The sequence below is a fragment of the Pygocentrus nattereri genome, chromosome 5, assembly GCF_015220715.1.
Source record: "Pygocentrus nattereri isolate fPygNat1 chromosome 5, fPygNat1.pri, whole genome shotgun sequence".
Taxonomy (NCBI): Eukaryota; Metazoa; Chordata; class Actinopteri; order Characiformes; family Serrasalmidae; genus Pygocentrus; species Pygocentrus nattereri.
In genome coordinates, this window is record NC_051215.1 from 31,605,169 (window position 1) to 31,632,986 (window position 27,818).

The 27,818-nt window shown below is 39.5% G+C and overlaps 3 protein-coding genes across 4 annotated transcripts; all 3 read right to left on the reverse strand.

The window, feature by feature from the left end:
• Positions 1-715: 715 nt before the first annotated feature.
• Positions 716-6,195, reverse strand: LOC108421773 (probable N-acetyltransferase camello). Its single transcript, XM_017690521.2, has 2 exons — positions 6,120-6,195; positions 716-5,207 (listed from the first exon to the last, which is right to left on the reverse strand). Exon 2 carries the CDS (start codon positions 5,201-5,203, stop codon positions 4,532-4,534), a length of 672 nt encoding a protein of 223 aa, XP_017546010.1. The 5' UTR covers positions 5,204-5,207; positions 6,120-6,195; the 3' UTR covers positions 716-4,531.
• A 1-nt stretch (position 6,196) lies between these two features.
• slc39a8 (solute carrier family 39 member 8) lies at positions 6,197-15,627 on the reverse strand. Its single transcript, XM_017690519.2, has 8 exons — positions 15,062-15,627; positions 14,774-14,933; positions 12,423-12,592; positions 10,725-10,847; positions 10,452-10,637; positions 9,513-9,717; positions 9,188-9,372; positions 6,197-7,973 (listed from the first exon to the last, which is right to left on the reverse strand). Exons 1-8 carry the CDS (start codon positions 15,212-15,214, stop codon positions 7,824-7,826), a joined length of 1,332 nt encoding a protein of 443 aa, XP_017546008.2. The 5' UTR covers positions 15,215-15,627; the 3' UTR covers positions 6,197-7,823.
• A 135-nt stretch (positions 15,628-15,762) lies between these two features.
• On the reverse strand, positions 15,763-27,632 carry manba (mannosidase, beta A, lysosomal). 2 transcript variants are annotated; one of them, XM_017690517.2, is made up of 17 exons: positions 27,060-27,632; positions 26,046-26,140; positions 25,758-25,863; positions 25,459-25,629; positions 25,245-25,368; positions 24,912-25,081; positions 23,780-23,890; positions 23,548-23,699; positions 23,113-23,230; positions 22,941-23,027; positions 22,663-22,830; positions 21,091-21,309; positions 19,980-20,144; positions 19,754-19,898; positions 18,522-18,664; positions 18,127-18,387; positions 15,763-16,239 (listed from the first exon to the last, which is right to left on the reverse strand). In XM_017690517.2, exons 1-17 carry the CDS (start codon positions 27,270-27,272, stop codon positions 16,015-16,017), a joined length of 2,673 nt encoding a protein of 890 aa, XP_017546006.1. In that variant the 5' UTR covers positions 27,273-27,632; the 3' UTR covers positions 15,763-16,014. The 2 variants fall into 2 exon arrangements, with proteins under 2 accessions (XP_017546006.1, XP_037394452.1); XM_037538555.1 differs by lacking the exon at positions 22,663-22,830.
• Positions 27,633-27,818: the final 186 nt, after the last annotated feature.

Below are 27,818 nucleotides of genomic sequence, written 5' to 3' on the forward strand. Positions count from 1 at the left end.
GACAGACACATTTTTGGATGGATGGAAGGACGGACGGACGGACAGACAGATAGATAGATAGATAGGTACTTTATTGATCCTGAAGGAAATTTACCAGTCACACAGGACAGTTATAATAGGGTGAAAACTGTATAAAAAGAAGAAATACAAAAAACCTACATGCATATATACAAATACAAATATACAAAAATCCGCAACAAGATCTATAAACTGAGATGAAAATGGCAGTGCAATAACAGCATATAATGACAGTCTGAATAAATCTGTGCATATATTAGTCCTGAAATAAAGTGTCTAAAGTGTGGAGTGTCCAGATGTGCAAGACATGTGTTAGGGGTTACAGAAAGTGCAATATGTACAGTAAGCTGTTCATATGTGCAGATGGATAGAATAATACCTATGATTTAGCATGAGATTCAGGTCCAGATTATGGCACATCTGTTAAGGGATTTATCATCTGTTAAGGAAATCGTGTTTTGTTTTAGTGTACTGTAGTAAAAAAGCAAATTAGACATCCTTCCTCACGATCATGTCTAACACGCATCTAATAATGAATATATTTCCATCCATCCATCCATCCATTTTCTAAGCCGCTTCTCCGTCAGGGTCGCGCGGGGGGGGGGGGGGGGTGCTGGAGCCTATCCCAGCAGTCTTCGGGCGGAAAGCAGGAGGGTGCTGGAGCCTATCCCAGCAGTCTTCGGGCGGAAGGCAGGATACACCCTGGACAGGTCGCCAGTATATTTCCCAATTTCCCATTTGTGTATCATCCATCTATTTTTATGTTAGTCTAAAACTTTATTTTATTTCCTTTTTGATAATGTCCAAAGAGATTATGAAATGCTAAGAATCACATCACTTATTAAAGATAGGCAGAGATGAAATGTGTTATAGCATCTTCTGTGACCTGTTTATACCAGCCCACATCATTTATGTACATTAGAATATCATATCAATATTGAAATTAGGAAGGTTAAAAGGAAATGCACATTGTTGCCAGATCCATCGCAAGAACATTTTTGTGTTGTGTAGTGATAAGGACCGACCGATTCGGGTCCGATCGTGGAAGAGGAACCAGAGAGCGGCTACCACCTGTCCAGTAAAATCTCTCAGTCTCAGCGAGCATGCTCGGTGCAGGAAGACAGAAATCAAAGAGTTTATTAAGTCTTCTGCACACAGAAAGAAGGGCACTCCTTCTTTTATACAAACACGCCCTGCCCTGTTGCTTACAAGCAAACAGGGTGGACCCAATAACTAGTCTAACAGTCATAAAGTGCTAAGCTGACAGAAACACCTGCACTCACGGACCACAGGAACTGTCCAAGGGAGGGGTGCTTCTGCTCTGTGTACGATAATCTTACAAACAAAAGGGAACAAGTTGTTCTGGACGGAATGTTTTCATGTATTGCAGAATAAGTGTTCATTATCGTTATGGTCTTTTACGTCTGGCATCAGAATTCATCTTTAATGGGGTTTGGTTGGTGACAACTGATGCATATCTAATCCTGGTATTGCTTCCTGCTAATTTTATTCGTGTGGAATACAGGCAGTACCAAAACGATCAGTTTACATATGCAATCTGGCTGAAAATACTGTACAAAAAGATTTCAATGACCACGCCTATTTATTTTTGTTAGTACCCAAACGTTATTTTAGCTCTTACAATTGCCTAGCCAGCTAATTTAGGCAATTTAGTTTATGGATTAAAATGGCTATTGGTGGGCCTGATTTACTGCTTTTGCTTGGCCTAGAGCAGTGGTTATCAACCCTCCTGCTGGAGATCTACCATCTTGCATGTTTCCCCTTCAACCCAAATCTAACACATCTCTTTCAGTTATTCAAGGACTTAGGAAATCAATCATCTCCAGGAGCAGGGTTGGAGGCCACTGGCCTAGAACCTTGAGAAGTCTCTGTTGGTTATACTGTATTCTGAGCCTGCTTTCTGTGTGTCTATGCTTACGGTTATTGTTAATGGATCTGCTGTTAATTTTGCACTGTTAGAAATACAGTGATGATTTTTGAAAACGCCATTCATTTTTGTCATAGAGAATACCAGGTTAGACCCAGAGTTTCTAATATAGGCATGGCATCAACTACAGAATAACAACATAACTAAAAATGTCCAAATGGATTAATGTAGCTAAATGGCAAAAATGTGCACATTTTTAGTCTTTCACACAGGAATTTCTTTAAAAATTACAAAAATATCTCAAATTATCAATGAGAACATTTTTGTACAGAAACTATGCTACTGGGTACTGATTAGTAAGATGATCAGCTCATTTAAACTCAATGGTGTCAAGAAAGTACAAGGCACTGTTAGAAAGTCCTACAACTGAGTCAAAACACATTCAGAAACACAAAAGCAGTGGTTAAATATTTTGTTCTTTTGAAATTGAGTGCATTGGCCTGAATAAAAAGGATTAACCATTTCCAAATTACAATATGACACAAAAGATCTGTATGTTTCTATTCATTCTGAACTCTTTTGGTAGTACCCGGTAGCATCTAATCAACCCAGAAGATATTCGTCAACGGCAGTTCTCACTAGATAATCTAAGCTTGAGCAGAAGAAAACCCAGTTTGGGATAAAATTAGCCAGCCATCTAACAAGTTAGCTAGCTACATTAGCTAGCTAGTCTAATGTCTGGGTCGCGGGAGGTGCTGGTACTGGTAGGATTAATGTTACAGTTATATTTACACAAATATATTTACACAAAATGTGTATTACTGCACTGGAAAACCTTTTTCGTCTGTTTGTAAACCCAGAAATTTTCACGAGTGTACTGTTCAAACACCCATTAGACACCTAGATGGCTGAGGACATCATTCTTTACAGAGTCATGTGCGCAGAACCACAGCATGAGGCCTCTCTGACATGAGGCCACCACTCTGCAACTCCCTCACACACATGCTCCAAAATATGCAGAGGTTGTGGCAAGACATATTGTGTATGAACTGTCAATAATTAAGGAATCATTAACTCAGTAAGCAACGCTAGCCAGTTTTTTGCCAATGCGACGTACCTATGCTAGCTTGCTATATTACGCTATATATTCAAAAAGGTTCAGTTAAGCAAGTAAGGTGGCTCGGTTGCACTGGAAAAACAAATTCAGCTGCTGTAGCCAGACGAAAATTACAAGTGATAATTATTCTTAATTCAGATTCTTGTTAATGGAAATGAAGAGAAGCAAGCTTGGATCAGAGCATTCAGCAGGACCGATTTTGGGACTAAACAAAAGTTGCAGCCTGAACCCAGCATTGTTTCTGTCTTTGCAACCAGTATATCACATTCCCACACAGCAACTGCAACAAAAAGCAGTGCAGAAAAGTGTTATTATAATTTGATATCTTTTTTTAATAACATACATGACATGATCAAATAAAATGTTCCCTTACATTATGCAGCCATTGGCCAGTGGATACAAACTCACCAGCAGGCTTAAAGAGGCTCTTACTAAAGAGAATCAAAAACAATCACCAGCAGCTGGTCTGTGGGACTACAGAAAACACTCTACGGCAGAGGTTCTCAGAGTTAGAGATGCACAATTTTGCATGTCCCTGCTGTAACTGCTTGATGATTAGCTGATTTGTTAAGTCAGGTGTGTTGAAGAAAGCAAATCAATAAAATGTGCAGGGCCTGCAGGGTTGAGAGAAACAGCTCTATGGACCCTCAAGTCTTTCCATACAAAAACAATTAACCTGACCCATGGCACACAGACTGAATAAAAAGACAAAAAAGACATAATTATTACATGGTAATGTGGTAATCTCTATGTACAATCTCTATAATTATATTATTTTTCACTTTTTTTGGAGATTAATTATTTATCAAGATTACTTGTAGCAATATATGGTTGGTATAGTGTAGTGGGTAACACCTTTGCCTTCTACACTATAAACTGGGGTTAAATTCCCACCTTGGCAAACACCCTACACTATACCAATAAGAGTTCTTGGGCAAGACTCCTAACACTACCTCTGTCTACCTGTGTAAAAATGATCAAATTGTAAGTAGCTCTGGATAAGAGCGTCAGCCAAATGCCGTAAAAATTTAAATATATGCTGGCAGAGATGAAAAATGGAGGTAACACACCGGGCCTCACTCACCAATATCTTCCCTATTTTTTTTCTTATGTTTGTTCTTGAATAAAGTTTGAAGAAAAGGTTTACATCAGATTCATGACGTGTTCTTTAACCGCAACACTGTTCACACCTTTGTGCTCTGCAATTTGCAGAGATTATCTTCTTATCTAAGACCAAATCCCAAATAAGAAAACACTGGTGAATGTAAGAATCTTCTTGAAAACTGCATGAGTGGGTTTTGAGAAGAAAATTCTACTTAATTTGGTGAATGAATGAATTGAATGTTACTTTTGGCTAATCCTCATCTCTTCACCTTCAAAACAAAATACTTTACTACACAGCTTAAACAGTAACTGTTCGCTTCGCTGCATCTTACATACTAAGGTATACAATTACGTAATAAATCAAGTAAAATGAGTAGACAGAGCTAATTTTCTTTAGAAAAAACTCAGTTTTCCTGGCAAGGCTGCAAGTCAAGCCTGTACTCAATCAATGTGAAGTTCATAATCTTTGCAATGAGTTCTGGAACGACAAACTCTCTGACCTTCTTGTAGCCCACATGCTCATAGAGCTTCTGAGCAGCTATTTGGACAATCGAGGTGTACAGAACCACAGCTGGATAGCCCTGCTCTCGGGCAAAGTCTGAAACAGTGAGGCACAGTGCTTTGGCAATGCCCTGACCCCTGTGAAAGTGCTTTACAGACATCCGCTTGAGCTCCAGACAGCCCTTGCTCTTTTCCGCAGGGAGGCACGCCACCATGCCCACCACCCGACCCTGGCTCTCAGCCACCCAGAAGCAGGAGTTGGGCTTCTCCAGGTAGGACTGGCGTATGTTTTTGAGGTCCAAGCTCAGGGAAGTCTGGATGTAACGGGAGAACACATAGTTGACTCCCTGCCGGCCTGCAGCCAGGAGGAGAGTAACTGCCAGTATGGGCAGCAGGAAAGACTTGGAGCTGGCCAGCAGAGCGCAGAACACACATGCAAGCAGCATCTGGACATGTGGCTGCTTCAGCACATGCAGGCAGGAGGACGGGACGTGCTCACTCATTCCCAGCGTGAAGAGGTCCTTTACATCCTCTTCATCCTCATCCTCATAGCGACGAATCTGCACTTCAGCCATGGCCCTCCAAACACAAACAGTATCAGCGCATTTCAGAATTCAGAAAGTGGACAATAATGACACAAAACTGGAAGTTACTGACCAAAACAGAAGCAGTATTCATAAAGCGTTCATAACAAACTACGTAAGTTGTTTGTACAAAAGACAGATAACAACTGACTGTAAACAGCGAACCTAAAGGAAAAAAAACACTGAACTGAGCTAAAAACTTTTTCAAGGTTTCAAGGTTATTTGTCATGTTCTGTTCTTTGCACTTCCTCTGAGTAAAAGCCCGCACTAAAGTTCTGCTTTTACAGAGGTCCGTCCCCACTGGCTATTTTAGCCAAACTGTATCATTTACCTCACAAATATCGTCGTCAGACTGGAGGCTTTAGAGGATACACTAGTCAGTCTGCTTGACGAGACTGAAATCGGCTTCCTATTCTTACTTCTCGTTCCACCTTAAATAACGCATTATTTACATATATCTGCTTCTCATGCTAGTTTTCCGTTCCACCTTAAAACGTGCGTAACTGCTGCACCATTTAAGGTGGAACGGGAAACCCGAATAACAAGCGAAATTAACCTTCATTCACTATCAGGTATTAATGGTGTTATAATGTAAGTCGCTGAGCTAACTAACTAACGCAGGGTCACGGTAAGGCTAATCTCCAACATTAAACTCTGAACATTTCAACGGGCACATGACTTCATCTAAATCAACGGTCCAGTGAGAGAACCATCTGCTATTCCTGAGTCAGACTGGCCATCATATCTTCACAAGCCGCTAACTAGTCAACTAGTTAGGTTAAACTAGCGCAAAGACGGACACAGGCAGCCATGAAATACGTAAAAACGAATGATACGGAGTTTTGGGTACAAAACATGTTATGTCGTGTTCGTATTTATCTGCCAGTGGCTTCGTTTCTCTACCAACCTCAGCGATAATCGGGTCCTTCACGGATTTGCTAACCTAGCTCGCTGCAACTTTAGAGGAGCTGAGCAGAAGGAAGCCAAAATAAAAGTCGTGTTCACGAGTAAGGAGAATGAATTTATTATATCGTAGTCATCATCAGACTAAGGCTTAATTTTTCTAGCAGTTGATTTAAGAGAATTATTCCAGGTTTTAAATATTTTTTTTGTTCGTTTGCGTCAGCATGAGGTATGAAAACAATGCTGAGAGCCAATGAATAAACACAAACAATATAAAACAACTACATTAAGACTCTCAGTCTTTGCAGCCTTTCTATTGGTTGAATGAAAAAGGTCTACTACAGAATAATAAATATCAAATTTTCTATTATATTTCAATTTATGATATAGAATTTTGCTAAGATTATAATTAGATTAAAAATATTGCTTTATAATCCAGGTACAGAGAAAAAACAATCAATACGATGAATTACTAATCTGTCCATATCTTTCCACAGAATCGAAAAAATAAGTGATGAAAAAGGAGCCGTTTCGATTCCAATCTTTTTAGCCTAGATAAACAATGTTCTTTGTCATACTTTATACGGTACATATATTGTTATATCAGATTACATAAATTTGAGGGGAAGTGCAGCTCATTCACTAACTGGTTCCAGTAAAATACACCATAAGGAACAGGAACAATAACTCCTCGGATTAAAGCTTGAATGCCTGTTGTTTTTAAGCGTATTTGGTGAACTAGGTTGTTAACTGAGTCAAGAGTCCTGAGTCAGAGGCCTGGCGTAAGTTGACGCACAAACATACCACCACAAAAACAACTCAATTCTGTAGCCCAGTGACGTCATTACTGGGGGGGACAAGAGGGGCAAACAGACATTTTTGTATTCATACAAAGTTAATTTAACATCAGAGGGACTATAAGACAGTTACACCACTGCTGTAGCTTATTGATGTGCCAGGTTATCATATTTCTGTTTACAGTGTAATCTTTTATGTTCCTTGGTAACCACAGCCTACTGTTAACAGGCTATATAGTTTGGTATCAAACTAGCATTTTTTTCCTGTTGTTAATAATAAATTACGTTGTGTATTTGAACATTCAAACACAAAATATTTTAATGCTGTTTTATACTACAACAATGTCCCTAATATCACTGGTATGTCACTGCAACACACTTTTAAAAGCTTTGTTGAGAGGTACCTGGAGGAACAGCACGAGTAACATTTAATATTTATCCATAACACAAATTCTTAGACCAAAGAACCTTATTGATTAAAAATGTACATATTTCTTATTCTGGCTCAGCCAGTTTCAGTGAAGCTCATAACAGAGTTTAAATGCTGTGCCAGGTTGACACTAACAGTAGTATACTGTAGTATACTGTACACATACAGTAGTACATTGTTTCCATCAGACACATACACAAACGGATCACCATGCACTCAAATTAGACTGCCAGTGAAAATTTACAATGCCTTTGTAAAAAAAAAAAAAAAAAAAAAGTACAAAGTTTCACTTTGGAGGCTACATGATTGTGATTTTTGTTCAACAGAAAAAGAGCTCAAGTCAGTAGTTTAAAAATGATTAAGTCTTTGCATGAATTCCTTTGCACTGTTGGTGTCAAACCATTGCTCCCTGTCAGCGAAGAATAAACTGATGTTCTTTGTTCTCTATACAGTTCTCTATAAACTGCCGTTCTCTTTTCTTTCATCCTAGATTGATGTCTCCAGCAAACATTGTGATGAGAAGGATGATTGTAAATCCAGTTAGCAGACCGCCATTTTGGAAAAGGAAGAATATGACTTTCTCTCTGGAGCCTTTGGTGTGTGCCATCATTATACCGTTCATCTCTGCAAACTAAAATTGACCAAAAAGCGAAAGTTAGCATGCAAGATATGTTGAAGTATCCATCTCTTCTAATTAGTACGTCCAGATATACTTTGCACTCATTGTTGACACAGGTGTTAAATTGCACGCACACATCTTATATAATCTGAGTGTGACTCTGGGGCAGCAGCACATGAGCTGGCATCAGCTGGAGAGATATATGACACCTCAGTTTTAGGCTGTGAAGCAGTGGAACAGCATTCTCTGAAGTGATGGAGCTCCACCCAATACCTTTGAGTTAGGATGGAACTGGATGATTTGTTCGGAATGTTTGTCTGATGTTTGTCGTCAATAACTTACCTTACACTTTCTATTAATACTCTGATTCGAGAAAAAATGTTGGATGGACAAGTGTTAAACTTTTGGGCATGCAATACTGCGCAACTGTCCAAGACCACCTTTCATTTATTTACTTCCAATCAGTTATTTATTTTTTTGAGGAGAATGAATATAAGATAACCTACTTGCCTAAGCAAGGAGAAAGTCAAAGAAAAATAAGTTATCAGACTTTTTTCACTCCTGGAGTTTAAAAAATTATTTAAAAATACAGAGAAAATGGGACTCCTAACAAGACCTAGTAGACCACCAAAACTGTCCTCATCAATCAGTACTTAAAGCTTTCATCTTTGAGAGAAAATCAAGCTCCACTCTTGCTTGAGACTTGTCTACTGTGACAAATCAACACAGTACATCTACGTGTCGATGTCAAGATGTTACTGAGAAAAGGAAATTAGAAAAAAAAGAATGACACATCAAACAAAAAAGCTGCTGGTGTTCTCAGAACAATGGATTGACCACCCCAGCATCCACAGCTCAACATCACTGAAAGTGTTTGGGATTATTTGTATTGTGAGAAGCAGAAAATGCAACCAACTTCTAAGACTGAACTCTGGAGGTATGCAAAAAATAGTCTCCTGAAAACAAAGGTAAATTGTGGACACACTAAATCCTAAAACTTTGATATTATATACATTATATTTAGTTGTTGAGGCTTCAGTGTAATTTTCTGTTAAATATATGCTTCCTGCTTATTTTCCTGATGCTGAAAAATAACTGTCTGTACTAAATGACTGGAAATGACTGGAAATGAAATAAAGGAAGGGTGGTCTCTGACTTTCCCACAGTGTTGTACAGTGTATTATTGATGTAGTCTAATGTAACATGTGAAACTGTGTATGTCTCACCATATCTGTCAGAGAGATATAAAGGAACATTCCACCAGCAATGGCAAAGATGACATTTGGAGCGAAGCTGCTTCCCAGAAGGATACCCAGCACCAAGCCCAGATAACAGCACATAGCCGACAGCAGGTTAAAGAACACAGCCTGAGGCACACTCATACCGGAGCTCAAGAGAATCACAAAGTCACCTAGAGAGAAGAGGAAGAGAGAATAGGGGGGGCACTTAGAAACAGACTGTACCATTTAAGTTGGATTCATCATTTAGGTAGGATGAATTAAACCTGCTAAAAAGTACTCCTGCCATTCAGTGTATGAATGTGTATCTTACCGATCTCATGAGGGAACTCCTCACAGACAATCGCAATAGATGTACTGAAGCCAATGAGGAGAGACAGTGTGAAGGAGGCTCCAATGGCCAGTCCATCTATGAAGTTATGAAGGGCATCACTCAGTGTGATCATCCAAGCCATTGTTTTTATGTTTGATATACGTTCTCCTCGCAGCCAACGACATGCCAATAACACACACGCCTCCTAAACAGATGCAAGGGGCATACACAGAAACTGTAGAGTAATAGTTGAGCAACTGACCAATTTTCTGAAACTTGAATTTCTTATCAATGTTTGTACAATCTTTGTTGAACTCCTAAAAAACATTAATCCTGGTCATTTCTGTATCAGTGGGTCCATAAAATAGCTTTGCCACTGCAGTAATCTACTGATATTGTTTGATGGAAGCATTACATATTAACATTAACAGTAAACTATTTTATCAGATGGTATTTTATTTTATACTCCAATTGGTGTGTGTGTTTGTGTATACATATTTATAAATATATACAGCTTTAGAGCACAATTTCTATTTAATTGCTGAGCTTAACATATTGGGAAAAATAACTGGGGGAAAAAGTATTTAAAAATACAATTTTTAAGTAACAATAAAACGTTGAAGCGCAAATCATGCACAAACATTACACGTGGTGCTGTAAAAGGTCACAATGGTCTGTGTTCATGTTATTCATTATGTGCCATCATTCACTACACTACATCTCTGATAATAACACAATACATCACTGCCCAATTTTCTGGAAACACATTAAGAAATAGGGAAATAAAATACAATAAAAATATCCCTGGAGAGTCACTGTTGACAGTGTGTCGCAGTTCAAAATTCAAGACATTTTGTCCTGTCATGACTAACTCTCAATCAACAAGGAACCAGAAGAAGCAGTACTGGCCAATATAAGCCGTCAGGGAAGATCCAGTACCTGTTCATTGACTGGGCTCACAACAGGACTTGTGGTTGGACTGTTTGCCTTCTCCCTGGGGCTGTTTGGCAGAACATCATGGTTGATGTTATTTGTGATGACATCATTGCTGATGTTGCTTATGACAATGTCGTTGCTGGCGGTCACATCAGTGGTTTGCATGGAGGCGAAGTGGCTGTGGCAATCCTGAGGGAGAGGCCACAATGAGCTAAACCCTTTTGCACTCAAAAGGAATCAATAATAAAAGGAATCCAGCTGGGGTGGAGCTCTTACCTCTGAGTCTGCCTTCAGCACTATTTTTAAAACTCTTTCGGTAAAGAACAGGAGGTAGAACCCCCCAAAAATCCCAACTGCATTCGACACATAGTCATCAGCTTTCGGATCAAACCCAAGAGCCTGTTTATTTATGATAGGAAACAGAAAATATAAGTTGTAACATTGCAGTTGTTGACAGAGTCATCAGCACAGTGTCTATTTTTGTATTTTTACTTTTCTTCAGTCTTTGTTCTTTTTTATTCATTGGCCCTTATTCATCAAAGCTGCGTATGGTCAAATCTCATCATCATTTTTGTTATTCATCAAATTTTGTCTTTGATTAATAAAACTCATTCATATCAGGTAGAATTGTTTGTAAATGTGAGTGTGATAGTTTACCCATCTAAAAAAACAGTTAACTTACCAAAATGTATAGGAAATAACAATAGTGCTAATCATTTGTACTTAATTTTAAATTAAATTATATAAATGCTAGTAGACTGGTACTTGATTTCACACACTGAAGCTGATTCATCATTTATGTTCAAATCTCTGCTTGTTTCCATGTCATAGGAAAGTTTCATGATTTTAGACTTAGACAGACTTTATTGTCATTCAAATAAACACCGCACAGTGCGCATTAGAACGAAATTTCGCTGCCTTGGCTCAGAGTAGATCAGTAGTACAAGTAATACAATATAGCACAAGGTACAGTGTAGTGCAAAGTACAATGCAGTGCAAAGTACAATGTAGTGCGTATGGAAACATACGCATGTCGGAAGATAAATAATTTTTAAATAAGCATATGTACACGAGTATATTGCACTGGAGGTCCCATGTATGAGGTAATCAAAAAAAAGAAAGATTTGGAGCAGCATGTTATTTAGAGTTCAGCAGTCTTCTGGCTTGTGGGAAGAAGCTGTTTTTGAACCTGGCTGTTCTGCTTCAAAGGCTTCAGAACCTCCTTCCAGAAGCCAGCAGTGAGAACAGTGCGTGGTGTGGGTGGGAGGGGTCTCTGTTTATGTTCTGAGCTCTGGTCAGACAGCAACTTTTTGCAATGTCCTGTATGGGAGGAAGTGAAGTCCCAATAATTTTCTCTACTGTCCTAACCACCCCCTGAAGGGACTTCCAGTCAGAGGCGCTGCAGGCTCCTGCACAGACAGAAATGCAACTGGTCAGTATGCTCTCTACAGTGCCGCTGTAGAAGGTGATGAGAATCGGAGGGGGGAGGTGTGCTCTTTTCATCCGTCTCAGGAAGTGCATGAGCTGCTGAGCTCTTTTGACCAGAGCTTCAGTGTGAGTGGACCAGGTCAAAGCGTCCATCATCTGTACAACCAGGAACTTTGTTTTGCTGACTATCTCCTGCTGTGCCCTTGATGAAGAGTGGTGTGTGGTTGGGATGGCTCCTCCTGAAGTTGACAATGATCTCTCTGGTTTTCTCGACATTCAGGACCAGGTTGTTGTTTTCACACCAGTCAACCAGATGGTTCACCTCTTCTCTGTAGTGCAGGACATTGTCATCCTGGATTTAGACACATAGCAGTTTGTATGTTTTCACAGAGGTCACCTATGCTCGCTTTTGTGCAGCTTTGATGAATAAAGGCCATTGTCCTTTTTGCCTTGCTTTTCTGCGGCCTAACTAACTGTAGCCTAACTCATCTATGCTCTTATTAATACCTGATGATTCTAACCCCCCCCCCCCCCCCCCTCCCTTACCTCAGGGATAAGTTGTAGAACAGCATTGGAGAATAAGGTTCCTATGGCCACTCCAATGAAGTAGGTTAGCACTTTTGGAAAGTAGGATTTCTTGGTGAAGGGAACCAGGAATAACCCCAACAGAGAGGCCAAATTAATTAACGTCACAGCCAGGAAGCCATAACCCCAAACTGAAAGAGACAGATAGACAGAAATAGATAGCTCCACTAGTGAAAGAGGAAATCTCCATATGAAAAGGAGCAGACAGACTGTTTCCTCTTCTCATCGAGAACTGAGAAGGTGAGGCTGGAAACTCCACAGACTCACAACCACCTCTGTACTGCTCTCCTGTTTGCAGGAGTAAAAGGAATAAGAAGTGCTGGAAATCGATTCTGATCTGTTCATGAGTTTGCTCTGAGGGAAAACTCAGGGGATGCACAAAAACGCTGATGGTAAAATCAAACTGCACTTCAAACTATTCCAAAAAAGTATGCATGACTGAATAATTTCACATATAGTGCTGGATGATATATCATATACACTGGTGTGCCATAATATTGACACACTGTGTTATTACTTTTCAGTCTTTATGATATATATTTGATAGATAATGACCATTATATCGGTTATACACAGGAGTGTGTGCGAAAGACCTGATGGATAACTGTAATGTATGTCATTTGCTATGTGCTTGTTTTGGGAAAAAGGTGCACAAAAAAACATTAAAAACTAAACAAATGGTAAGTTTTCTTCCTGGAAATGTGGTTTCTATCTGCTTTAAATGTTTACAATACACAATAGGAAAACAGAACAAATGTCCATCAAGTCCAATTAAACAAGCTACACTAGCATTAAAAAGTTTGTAATCACTTGCTATTTTAACATTTGCTGTAGTTTTATTCAATAATACAAACAGCGTAGATTAAAACATGTATTTCAAGATGTTTTAGATAATATTTCACATGTTCTGGGAACTGAAAAGGGCTATTAAATAATACACAAAATACTGTATTTATCTATTCACAGTCATTTTTTAATTATCTGTCTGAGATTTTATCACCACGTTTAAAATATAAGTCATTCTGGATTTTAATTCTGTTATAACTTTGTCAGTGTTTTACATCTTTCTCAGTCAATATGGAACCTAAATCAATCTAAAGTTGCAGGTCATCATTTTAGACACATCTGAAATGTAACTTTTTCCACAGCTTCTGACTATTTATTTATGTTTTTTTACATTAAATCTTGGAATCCCAAATCTTGGAATCGTGTGTCCAAACCTTTGAATGACAGTGTGTCAGGTTTGTAAGGCATTCTTTCAGCATAGAGTAGCAGCACTCAGGAAACTTGGGTTCATTATTTTTACAGCATCTTCAAATTTTATTAATAAAAACTACAAATATTACCTGACAATGAGATGCGATAGATTTGGAAATATTTGGGATACTGTTTTTTTATTAATATCACCCAGCACTATTAAATACACATACTTTGCTTGGTTTCTTCCTGAATGTATGAGAGACATGCAACAAGTTGATCTTCTATGAAAGAAATGATGAAACCACTATTCCCATAAAAAATCCCCTCCTGCACCCACATGATACTTGCTTAAACTACCACAAAGGAGGGAAGTTGAGAAATAGTGGAAAAACAAGGAACAGGGAAGAAGAGGAACCACATGTACAGTCCCTAAACTAAGTGACTCGTGCACTCTTTAAAAAGATGGTTCTTCAAGGGCACTTTAGTAAAGAGAATGGCTCTATATAGAATATATTTTCAAATTGATGAAAAATGTGTTGTATGTGGTTCTAAATAGAATCTTCTTGAGATAGTTCTATGTAGTACCAAATAGGGTTCTGCTATTGTTACGATGTCAAGCTTGTAGCAACAGAAGAACTTTTTTTGGTGCTTTGTAGAAGCATATACAACACATTCTCTATTAGTATGAAGAACCATTTTTTTTTTCTATATACCATAATTGTCCATGTATTGTTGTTGTGTTTTTTTTGTTTTTTTTTATTGGAAAAATACAATACTTCCAATCACAAAAATACAATTCACCAGTTCCCATTTTTCGCCTTTTGAAACATATGTATATGTACACGGTCACATACACATACAACAACAAAACTAACCCCCCCAAAAAAAAAAAAAAAAACTTTGATAATGATGAAGGATAAAATAATTAAATTACAAAATACTTTTTATTAAACAATAACATGAAGAACCATTTCTTCATACAAAAAATCAGTTGTTCTACATAGAATTTATGGTTCTAAACAGGACCATTCCCTTTACTAAAAACCCTTGAAGAGTGCCAAAAACTCATACTGAAGCACATGAAAATAGGAGTCAGTGTTGGATGCACTCACCTTCCAAGCTAACGGACTGGCCAGTGGAGCTCATGTAGGGGCAGGAGGGTAGCAGGATCTGAGTGAGAACAGCTGGGCACATGAGCTCCAGCTGATCAACACTCACTTCAGACACATTATTTAGGCCATAGACTGACAGCAGTTCCGAGAGAGATAAGCACTACGGAGATAAATCATATAAAGACCAGCAAGTAATAGCTAGTTTGTAAAGAAACTCAGTTTAGTTGAACGTGAACGATTCTATGGTAGATACCATCGAAAGTACATGATCAGTGGCACTCAGCCTACCTCTGCACTCCTCAGTGGATTTGCAGCATTGTCAATGGATGCTGGTGCTCTTCTGGATGTGATGAGCTGCAGAAAGTTTTCCAGATTTGCCGTAGAGAGTGAATCGTTACTACCGTAAAAGCGTAAGACATCTTGAAGGAAAGGTTCACCCATGGTTTTTACTCCAAGTCGGATCTGACAACTTCCAGTCAGAGCAGTTCTCAATAACACTCGCGAGGAAGAACCTTCCAGTGAGAGAACCTTCTCTGATATGGTGTTTAAGCGAGTCAGAGCAAAATGTGAATAATTACTTATTAACACATAAGACGTCCTGATGTTTGATTTCGTCTCAGGAAATTATCAGATGGCCAAGTTGTCCTCGTGGTGGGCAGAACAAAGTCTAAGCAATAAAGATTGAGGTTTACACCCCGGGCGCTCCCTCTCCTCAACGGCATCAACAGACGTTCAAAGATCAGAAACTCCAGGTCTGTTGGCTTCTGGATCCTGATACCAGCGAGGAGCCATACGGTTCCCTCAGTCTGCCCAGTCAAAGGGCTCTTTGTTGTGATCGGCCCTCCTTCTCATGGAACAAGCTCAGTGCTGACAGACTGAGTGACCCGCCTGTATGAGACGGAGGGGATGGTGGGGGGAGGGGGGGGTGCAGGTAACTTCTATTAGACTCCTTATTTTCACCTTCAAAACAAATTTCTTAGAGTCGTTTATGTGATTGTGTTTTTTTTATTAAGATCAGGAAATGTTCATTGTGATTTACACATCATTTCAAGTTTCAACAGCTTTTCGAAAGAAGTGTTTGGTGTCCTTATCTGGTTTAAATATGTGATCAATGACTCATTTTTCACCCGAGCAAATACCGTCTGTTGCACCTCAGTGCTGTACGAGTGAAACTATGGCATTTATGCACCTGTCTGATCTCTCTCTCGATCTCTCTCTCTCTCTCTCTCTCTCACACACATTCAGTATATATCCCTGAGGGATGTAATGTGCAGTTTGTCAACAACCTCCTTCAAGGTCGTGACTCTCCATGCAGTGAAAAACACAGTGTAACTCTCAGACATCATCAGGAAGCCGTTATCATCAAAGACTCCAGGAATGTCTTCTACATCCAGCCAGACAAACAGAGCAGGTGATGAACAACGCAGGTTCACTTTAAATCTGGCTCCAGCTTCCTCCACAGTGAACTGTCACACACACACAAGAGCTCTGTTAAAGGTGAATTCCACCAATATTTCAAAATTTCTGCATAATTAATTAGTTAGGGTGTAATCAAAGTCATTTGGAGTGGTTTGATGTGAAATGCTCTGTTCTACAAAGAGTCAGAATTCTTCATGGTGGTGGCAATAGGAACCAGATTCCTGAAGAACACCTAAAATCTACATTACAGGAAGTTATTACATGAAATGGTTAATAATAATCTGTCACATCCCTGAGGCATTATTTTAGAACAGTTTCGAGATTTTTGAGAATGACAATTTTGGTCTATTTTTTAAAATCCACTCATAGTCAAGATGTACCTGCAGGGTGTTGCAAGGCAAAACAGTCCCCAGAGAAAACCTTACTTTTCTTTAAGATTTACCCCCCCCCCCCTTTTTTTACTATGTTTCATATAAAAACTCAGAAGACACACATGAGTTGACTGGCAGTTTTGAATAGTAAATAAAATATCTATATTTGTGTTTTAGACACTGTAACTCCTGGTTCCTATCATCACTACTTTAAAAATGAAGGCTGTAATGAAGTCTACAAAATTCTCTACATTGCACAATTACACATCATTTTTGCATGACAATATTTACATTTTACCCACTGAATTTTGAAAGATCAATAGAATTCCTCTTTCTATCCTTCATGTATAGGAGTATGATAAGAAAAATTTATCAGTGGTAAAAAAGTAAATCTGTAGTAAGTAAGTCTGTATCTGTGAAAAGGGTATATGTAACATACAGTGCCTTGGAAAAGTATACATCCTCCTTAAAATTCATCAGATTTGTCTGGATTTCTTTGACATTTTGTGCAGTGCAATATACTATTTTAAAAGACTGACCATCAAAATGAATTCATTTAAAGTGATTTGTTTTATGTAAGAAAATATTTTGCGACAGAAATGACCAACTGAAAAATGCAGTTTCCCCTGAACTATGAAAGTTCCAAGTTTACACAAATGAAAGATATTACTCTAATGAAGACAAAATTGGCTTACAATTGGCCTACTATTATATCTACTTGTGAAGCAGAAAAAACTAAATGGAAGTGTCATCCTATAACAAGGCTGTCAGAGCAATAAGTTGACTGTGAGGAAAGCCACAGAGAGGCCAAAAATTATTCTCAAGGAGCTACACAGTTCAATGGCTGAGACTGGAGTGAAGGTGCACTCGCCAACAATATTATGAACTCTGCATACATCTGGCCTGTGGCTAGGAAAACACACAAAAGCACATCTGGAGTTTACTATAAAAATCAGAGTGACGCAGCTAAAACGTGTAATAAGGTTTTGTGGTCAGATGAGATGAAAGCTGAAGAGCTGAAGCTGTTATAGCTGCAAAGCGTGGGTCGACATCATATGTGAAACCGGATGAGCGAACATTTTTGGAAATATAGTGTATTACAAGACAACCCACTTCAGTCTGCCAAAAGGAAAATCTCACCTTTCAGCAGGATAATGATCCCAAGCACAAGGCCAAAGAAACACAGGAGCGGCTGAACAACAATAGTGAAGTCCAATCCAATTGAGAACCTGTGGCACTATCTGTAAATTACAGCCCACAAGCATCATCCAACTAACCTGAAAACTCTGAAGAAAATCTGCCAGGAAGAATGGCCAAAGTATCACTCACAAACAGTGTGCAGCTGTTACTGCAGCAAAAAGTGGTTTTACCAAGTACTAGTCTGAAAGGGTTGAATACTTTTGCAAGCAGCTTTTTTCATTTCTTAAGATCTGCTCACAAATTATTTTGGTTTGAAATTTCATTTTCAGAGCATACTGGGTTTAAATGAAATAGAATGGCTTGAACAACCTGTGTGTCACTTGTGATCCAGACAAATCTGCATGTTATCTATGGAAGCCTCACCGTGATTTTGGGTTTCTGAAGGCCCTCAGCATCTTGTGGGGAGCTTAGGAACAGATAGTTAGTTGGGCTTCTTACAACATCCCCTTGGCCACTGACATCAAAGATGACCACACATGTGTGTCGAGTGCATTTCCTGCAGTCTGTTAGCAGCTTGGAAACTGGACACTGAAACATTTGTGTGACTCCACCCCCTTTCACTTTGGTCCAATCAGACTCCAGAGAACATTGTGGAGTAAAACTGTTCCAGCGGTACAATTTTACCTGTGCATAAACACAAACACAGAAAGAAGAAAGAACAATTTAAAACAGCAAATGAAAATAATGTGCAGCCAATTCTATTGAAACTTGTAATGACTGTACAAGTATTGAGTAGGGAGACAAACGCATGCTCTTACTGTAGCTTTCAGAATACAGTCAACATTCAGATCAGAGACAGCATAAAGCAGAAAGTCTCCATTATCCTCAACCCCCACTGTGATAAGGGGACTGAAGAAGCGGACAGCCCAGTAGTGCAGCATCTTCCATTTGCCACCAAACTCTAAGCAGACACAACAACCGCTTAATTAGAAACACAATGGCTGTACTTAAACTTGTCAACCACTTTATGAGACACAAGCACCAGTTGTGCAATTACAGCAAGTAGCCCATCAGTTGCTACACAACCAATTAGCCCTCCATCTACATCATTCCAGAGGCCTGCACAGGCATGAAATTGAAGCCCAAACTCACTGTTGTACATGAAAAAACAGCCTGAAACCTGATATTTTGTTGGGATCCGTCTAGCTCAGGTCGGAAAACAGACCTTTACCCTATTGCTCACAGAGTAATTGATTCTTTTATTGCCACAAGTCATGTCAATGGTAGATGTTTGACTATGGTAGACTATGGAAAAATCGCAAAATTTCATCACTGAATACATTGATGAAATTTTGTGATTTTCCATAGTTCTCCTATATGTTATACATTGTATTATTTCTTGTAGGTGTGTGTTGCATTGTATGTTTGTGTGTTTGATTACTACGGAGTTGAATTACATGGAAACATCTACCATTGACATGTCTTGTGGCAATAAAAGAATCAATTACTCTGTGAGGAATAGGGTAAAGGTCTGTTTTCCGACCTGAGCTAGACGGATCCCAACAAAATATCAGGTTTCGGGCGCTATATATATATATATATATATATATATATATATATATATATATATATATATATATTTTTTTTTTTTTTTTTTTTTAATTTATTTATTTATTACACACACTACTCAGAATAGTTAAGTTACAATAAGTGAAACCAACTGAAGGAAGAGATATTAAGGAAGCGGTATCTTTGAAGCTTTACCAATATCACCTTTTTTATTTATATTAGTCATATATTACGTGTTGTAAAGAGCTGTGTGCACTGCTGGTACAAGTGTATCAGACACAGTGGTGTTGTGGGGCTTTTTACAAATGTCACTGTCACTGCTAGGTATGAGTTTCTAATAACCACTGTGTATACACAGCCATCTCCATAAACGCAACTAAAGTTTGTATTCTTTAGCTATCAAATGGACTGAAATCTATCAAGCACCAGGACATGTGCATGACCCAGTAATAACTGCTGTGGTGAAACTTGACATACTAACCGATAGAAGACCAGGAGGGTGCCTGCCAGATGTCATTCAGCTGCCAGTAGAGGGCGCCCATGGTGTGTCCTTTTCCCTCAACAATGTCACTGCGACTGCGGCGGTAGAATTCTGTTTGCGTCTTCACACACTGAGCTTGCATGACCTGCTCAGGCCAAGAATGATCTTAAAAATGTTTACTTCTGAGACAGAAATAATGTATGTGTGTTGGTGTGTGCCTGTTTACCTGGGTAATGTAAATATTGTCTCTGTATCTCTGCACTGGGTCTGTGTTGTTGGGAAGGATGTAATGTAGTAATGCTTGCAGAAGCATCTGTATGTTGCCGAGGTTATGGTGCTGTCGATGGCTTGAAAAATTGCTTCCGAAATCCCAGTCTGCAGGCACTGTAACCTGTTAACACATATGTCAGATCTATTTAATTGGCAGCCCTCAGCCCAAATCCAACCCTCAACCCACAAAGTAGCCCACAGGCTGTCACAATCAATTTATTAGAGAGCGTGCACTGCAAGAGTTCTGTGGCCTATAACTATTAAAGCACTGACTTGTTTAACCATATGTAAACAACCTGAATTACAACAAAACAAAAATGGCTTAAAAGAAATGTGAATATGTCTGAAGCTAAAATGGCTTTAAATAAATGCAGAAGTATGTTTGTACATGGTTTGCCCAAAAATTCTGGCCTGGGCTTTAAATTCTGCCACACATAAATGTGTAACTGAATAGCTCTTGCATGCATTTACAGTGTACGCACAAGCACAGACACACACATTATCCATATGTACACTCGCTGGCCACTTTATTAGGTAAATTAGGTAATGTTAAAATTGCTTGTTAACACAATTAGGTAATCAGCCAGTCACATGGCCGCAATTCAATGCATTTAGGCATGTAGAGGTGGTCAAGACAACTGAAGTGCAAACCAAGCATCAGGATGGGGAGGAAAGGTGATTTAAGTGACTTTGAGCGTGGCATGGTTGTTGGTGCCAGACGGGCTGGTCTGAGTATTTCAGAAACTGCTATCTACTAGGATTTTCATACACCATCTCTAGGGTTTCCAGAGAATGGTCCGAAAAAGAGAAAATATCCAGTGAGCAGCTGTGTGGACAAAAATGCCTTGTTGATGTGAGAGGTCAGAGGAGAATGGGCAGACTGGTTCCAGATGATAGAAAGGTAACAGTAACTCAAATAACCAACCAGAATCTCTGAGGAATGTTTCCAACACCTTGTTGAAAGTATGCCATGAAGAATTAAGGCAGTTCTGAATGCAAAAGGGGGTCCAACCTTCTACTGTACCTAATAAAGTGGCCAGTGAGTGTATATCCACAGTATGTGTTACCTTCCTGAGGGTGGAGAATGAGGGCCAGGACTGAAAGCCGTATTCGGAGGCAAAGCGGGTGCGAGGAAACTTTCTCCAGTCCCAGCAATCAGTGACATAGCTGTAGAAGTGGACATCTCCATAGTGAGGGTCATAGGGGTTATGGGCCACCCAGCCTTCTTTCTCAGACTCTACTGCATTTGTTGGGCTAGACACTAGAAAAGGTCTTGTACTGTCCTCCTAAAATAATACACAAGAGTGTAATAACTAAGAATATATGGTTAAAATAAAAGCTAATATATTGTTGCTGTCCAAAGGAAAACAAGCATTTCCAAAATGGTAACTTTACAGGAGAGGGCAAAAATGTTCTTTACTTTTAATGTAAGTCAATGTGAATATATGTTATTCCAAGTAATTTTAGAGCATTACTATTGGCCCATTCATCATGAAATTTCCACATGATGTAAAGGACAATCCAAAGTGTCCAAATGATGCTGAAAACTAAAAATCAACATCAATGACATATAAATAGAATTTTCTCCAGAAAAATGTTTGTAAAGAGGTAACAGGTAAATAAATCCTATTGAAATCCATGCTGTGTTTCAGTGTCTCGGATTTACTTGCACGTGGTTCACAGGACTTACTGCAGAGAATCATCACTGAAAACAAGAACGTTTCATTACATTCTGCCCTTATGAAGTAAGTTCTGTTGCAATAAAGAAGTTCCTCAATTCCAAAAAACGCTGATAAAAACACAGTGCAGTGACACGAAAATTCAGCTTGATATGTATTACACTGAAAACAGTACAAAAACAATATATTTGTTTCTAGTAAATGCATCTCAACTCAAATTTAATGTGTTTCAAAAAAGTTGGGACAGCAGTAGGTTTACCACTGTGTTACATCAGCTTCTCGTTTAACAACCCTCAATAATCATTTAGGGACTGAAGACATGAACTGATCCAGTTTCAAAGTGGAATCTTTTGCCATTCTTACTTTATAGAAGTTTTCAGGTTTATAATCACACAGGGCCTGCATTGATTATGCACCAGAGAGAGTGAAATAACTAAAATGCTTGCAACTGATACTCAAGCATAACTGCATCACCTGTTTAAGATGGTTTTTGACAACGTTCCTCATCTTAAATGGCAAGTCACAACTTTTTGTAATGCTTTGTCGGCATCAACTCTAGAATGATTATATTTGCAATAAGCAATAAAGTTGATAAGATAAAATTATATTATCTTGTCTCTTTTTAAAATTTTTAAAAAGGTCAAAGTGGATTTATAAATCACTGCCTTCAGTTTTGATTTGCATTTCACATACTCCCAACTTTGATGAAACCACAGTTTGTAATAGCTAAAGAGTACCTACCCTACTTGCTTCAGTACCACTGTATTGAAATGAATTTTAAAAATCAAACCACATCTCTATAAACCAGTTAAAACCTTTTTAGATGAACTGGTGTTTGGGGTTTTCAGATTCATACATTTTTTATTCACATTATTATGGGAACTGGGCCTCACTGAAAGGAAATTATTTTACACTCAGTTTAAGGGTGTGTGAGTGCGTGTGCATGTGTGTGTTTCTAACCTGCTGTACAATCTGTCTGATATTTTCCACATACAAATGAACATAATCATTCACATAGTGCTGCCTCTGTTCATGAGGAATAGAAAACCAGTTGTCTGCTATGGCAGCCTCGTTCTCATTGTTCCCGCTCCAAATGACTACTGAGGGGTGGGATTTCAGCCGTCTCACCTAAACAACAACACACAAACCAAAATAATGTGCACGTTTGGACCAAACTGAGGGTTGTACATTGTACTCAGTCAGCTTGTTCGTCAGCGTGGAGAGGAGTACAAAAGTACCTGTTGAGTGACCTCTTCTCGCACTGACTGAATGAAATCTTGCTCTATAGGATATAAAGCGCATGCAAACATGAAGTCCTGCCATACCTGAAATGAGCATTAAGAAATGAAAAATTACTGTCAAGCAGTAAGTGTGTAACAGGTAACAATGTCATCACACAAGAACCCATACCATGATGCCAAGCTGATCGCACAGGCTGTAGAAAAGGTCCTGCTCATAGATCCCACCCCCCCAGACTCTCAGAACATTCATGTGTGCCATCTGTGCAGAGACAAGCAGTTGAGTCAACCTAACACACAGACAGACGAACAGAAGGCACAAAAGACATAAGCTGGACAAACAGTCTGTCACTGTTGTAACAAACCTAAAAAAAAAATCATACATTTATAATAGAAAGGCAAAACCATTCTGAACAGCTGTGTGCAGGGCAGCTGTCATTTTGTGTGAAAAGTGTAAAGAAATGGAGTTTTAATATAACAATTATAATACATGTAAGCTAGTGTGGGACTTATCTATGTGGTTGTTTCCGATTCATTTTGTACATAACAGATCAAGTGAGAATTTGTGTGGATGTTTTTTTTTTTTTTAAAGTGTTAGGAGCTTTACCTGTCAGCTGTAACCTGGTCTTGAAAGGCGTGGGCCGGTATCCAGTTTGAACCTTTCAGAAAAATGGGTTGTCCATTGATCCGGAAGTAGAAGCTGCGGCCAGGAGACTCAAGAATAGGTTCCTGTACCAACTCCACAGTACGGAACGCAATCTATACCAAGAAAGTAAAGTTAGTGAAAGAACCTGGGTGACAGAAAGAAAGAGAAAAAGACCGAAAATGCAATTTCTTACCAATCTTTCTGCATGAAAGGTCTCTCCACCCTCTATGCTGATATCTATAAGCAGTTTTATGAGTGGTTGTTGCCCATGTCCAAACGGCCACCACAGATCAACTGTAACATTCTTGAAACACATACATTATGTAAAAGACATCTTGCATTACATTACTAAAACAGATCTAATATGCAAACTATATAATTAGCTCTATCAACATTTATTTGCTTCTCTTAATTTGGCAATGAACTGAATGGTAAAGAACCAGAAATACTAAATACTACCCCCAAATTACCTAATAAATAAAAAAGTAAAGCAATAATACATGAGTGGCCATGCATGACACTGATTTTATCACAGGTAAGGGTGCTAAATGCCTTTACATGTTAAATAGTTTTCACTCATCAAAATACCACTGTGACAACAATGCTCATTTTCACTAGTACCTCTATGAGACTTCCAGTGCTTTATTCTCACCAAACTAATTTACATAGTGTACTAGAAAGAAATTTCTGGCAGGCACTGTTTTAATGCATAATACGTCTGACAAATAGCCATTTAGGATTCAGCCATGTGTGTACAATTCCATACTGGACAAACAGTGCACTATACTATGCAACGCAGATCTTAAAGTTGTGGGCTGGAGGTTAGGGAACCAGCCCTGTGACCGTAAGGTTACTGGTTCGATCCCCAGAGCCAACAGTACATGACTGAGGTGTTCTTGAGCAAGGCACCTAACCCCAACAGCTCCCGGGGCACTGCGGATAGGGCTGCCCACCGCTCTGGGCAAGTGTAACTGCCTCCTAGTGTGTGTGTGTGCTCACTAGTGAGTATATGGTGTTTCACTTCACGGATAGGTTAAATGCGGAGGTGAAATTTTCCCGTTGTGGGACTAATAAGGGTGTCTTAATCTAATCTGACTAAAACATGGATATTCGAGGCATGCATGCATGACATTCTTATTCCTGCAGTTTGGCAGTCATAGATGTGCATATATCAAGTATTTTACAACACCTTTGAACACAGCTCAGCCAATCAGATTTTAAAACCAGAACAATTAATTTTACGATAAATGATTTGCAACACTGTGTATAAGCTGGAGTGCAATGTAAATTATTACAGTCACCCAAGAAGCAGTATCTTGCCTTACCTGGCTGATGTGGAGGACAAAGGATGCATTGCTTTGGCCAGGCATGAGAGAAAGTTGAAACTTTGCTGCCGACTGTAGTTGCGGCACAGACAGAAGGACAATTCCTTTTGAAGCTACAGCAACATCAAAGAACAACTCCACCTCCACAGTCCAGCCTGAGAGGACAGTGTCTGGCATGAGAGAGGGTGTCCAATAAAGAGAGAGTGACAAAGAGAACTTAAGAGGTTTGTTAGATTTATGCATGAAAATTCTGTCTCCTACAAGAATTTGCCTCTTTTTAACATAACCTTCATTTAACAATGTGAAGGTCCCAGTAAGTCCGGTGAACTGTACCATATTTTGGACTAGGGACGAAGCTCAGTAGCCTGAGAGTGTCAAAAGACTCCAGACGAACATCCTTCCAGATGCCAAGAGTGGGGAAAGAAGGTCCCCAGTCCCAACTAAATGAACACTGTGCCTGAAACATACGCATACAAATAAAAGTCACATAAACTTCAGCCTTGCATGTCAACTAGCAGAAACCAATTTCAAGGAGTCTTTATTATACCTTTCTGATAAAATTAATGTGACACTCCCCTTTCTGTACAACAGGAGGGCATTCTGGTGGCACACTGTACGCAGTATGGGCTTGCCGTTTTTCTGATGCATAAGTGACAGCTGACATGAGCCACACCTCCAGAATATTCACATCCTTGAGGAGTCCAGCAACTTCAAAGTCCTGAGGAAAATGAACACTTAATAGAGTGCCTTCAAGTCCCTTCCCTGATTAACAGGGAATTAAAATGATAAAAAAAAAACAAAGATTCACAGTTTAAAGTGGCTGAAAATAAGTCAATGTTTATATACATATCTCCGGAACATGTTGTCTGTCTTTCCGATGATGACCCCATTGAGAGAAATGGTGGAAACGGTGTCCACCCCTTCAAATACCAGAACAGCCCTCTTACTGCCTCTGTTGAAGAACAGAATAAGATATATTAACTTCATCTGGTTTGTAATGGACTATAGAATTATGGAATATAACACTGGCAGCATTAACAACGTGTAACTGGGGTTTACAAATATATCAAAACGGCCAGTCAGTGAGACTGAGTTACTGCTGAAAGTGGCTGGTGGTAAAGCAGGCTGACATACCTGACAGAGTCAGACAAGGGGAAAGAAACGGTATATGTCCAGTTGTCAAGAGAGATCCATCTGTAGGCCAGATCATTAAACCGATAGTATGGATCCTGTGGGCATCCAGAGTAATGTGCAGTTAATTCATACATATGAAAATATGCCAAACACATACACGCTGACTTATTATGGAAAAAGAAGTCTGTACTGTAAAAATGCACAATAATGTTTGAAAAATACGAAGACATGCAACAAACTTTTTAAATCAGAAGTGGTACATCAAAATATAGCATACAACGATAATCAGGTTCAAACATTTTCTCTTACGGTTATTGCATCAACACTGCAACACTGGTTACTTCAGATCCCCGAGTTGAGAAATGCCATATGGCTGTACTTGGGACCAGACTACACACTTAGTGTTTCTTCAAGGGCTCTTTATTAAAGGGAATGGCCCTATTTAAATCCATGAGTTCTATATAGTCATTATGCGTAAAACATTTATTTGCATGGTGAAATGGTTCTTCAGATTGATAGAGAATTTGCTGTATATGAAACCATGTAGAACCTATTGAGAATGGTTCTATATAGCACCAAATGTATGTAGAACCATTGTCAAAAAAGATAAAAATAATGCATGGTCACACCTTATTAACACGTGGGAATGAGATCGCGGCTTACTAAGTCGTGGCCACGCATTATTTTTATGTATTCGGGATGTCACCAGCGGGACTCCGCAGTCCTGGGGACAACAGTCACAGTTTTTAATATTCCCTGTCCTAATTCAGCTTCTGAATGCCTTGATGAGCTGGAGCAGGTGTGATGGGGGCAGTGAGCAGATGACACCGTGCAGGACAGCGGGTGACCACTGTCCAGGTCTGGAGTTGTGAGCCGCGGTGTTAAAGTTAGGAGTGCAGGGTTAATCTCTACTGACAGCCTTAATTTAACTGTGTGACACTAATTCATGAGTAGTTTATTAAGATACAACTCGTAACGTGATACTATGAATGCAGGATAATCCCTGCAGCCCACCTCAATAACTCCGTGTAGCTGCAGACCTGTATGGACACATCCTGGGACTCCAGCGCTGAGGGACAGGGAGCCGTTCGAGTTCCTTAAAGCCCAAACCCCGTTCAGACTGAGCTCTGCGACCCCCAAACCGCCACACGTCACTTCGACTACAAACAGCGCGTAAACAACGCTCAAAACAGTCAAGTGTACACAGGGTCGTCCCAGACGGTCCATGTTTGACGCTAAATGGTTTGGAAAATCTCCCCGAGACGGACACTCATCTCTTCACCGACAGGAGCCGCAGGCCTCCGGGGGTAAATCTGAAAGTCACGCCAGGCGTTTAAAAATCAGACCGTTGCTCTTCCCGGTTCAGTCACAAGAGCCATCAGCTGACAGACCGACAGTCCAGTTCGGTACGACTTTCTCTTTAACACGGAACGCACTTTCAGCCACAGTGTCGCTACAGCGTTTCATATCTCAACACTGGATGCGGTGTAAAATAAGAATAACCGTGTAAGATCTCCATTCGGGAGGTTCACCATCACACCGCAGCAGGGTGGGTCTGAGTTTGAAGCGTGTGGAGTTTACGGCTGCTTGATGTGCGCATTTTGAGCGTGATGGCTGCGCACGAAATGCGCAAACCGTGCAGGGTCACTCCCAACACAAGTGTTGAGATCAGGCATCAGAATGCATACATGACTATCTGTACTCAGTCCAGGCTTCACTTTGTAAAGGAACTCTTTAGCTTTGGCACTGTACTGGACTTGTGCATGCATGGCA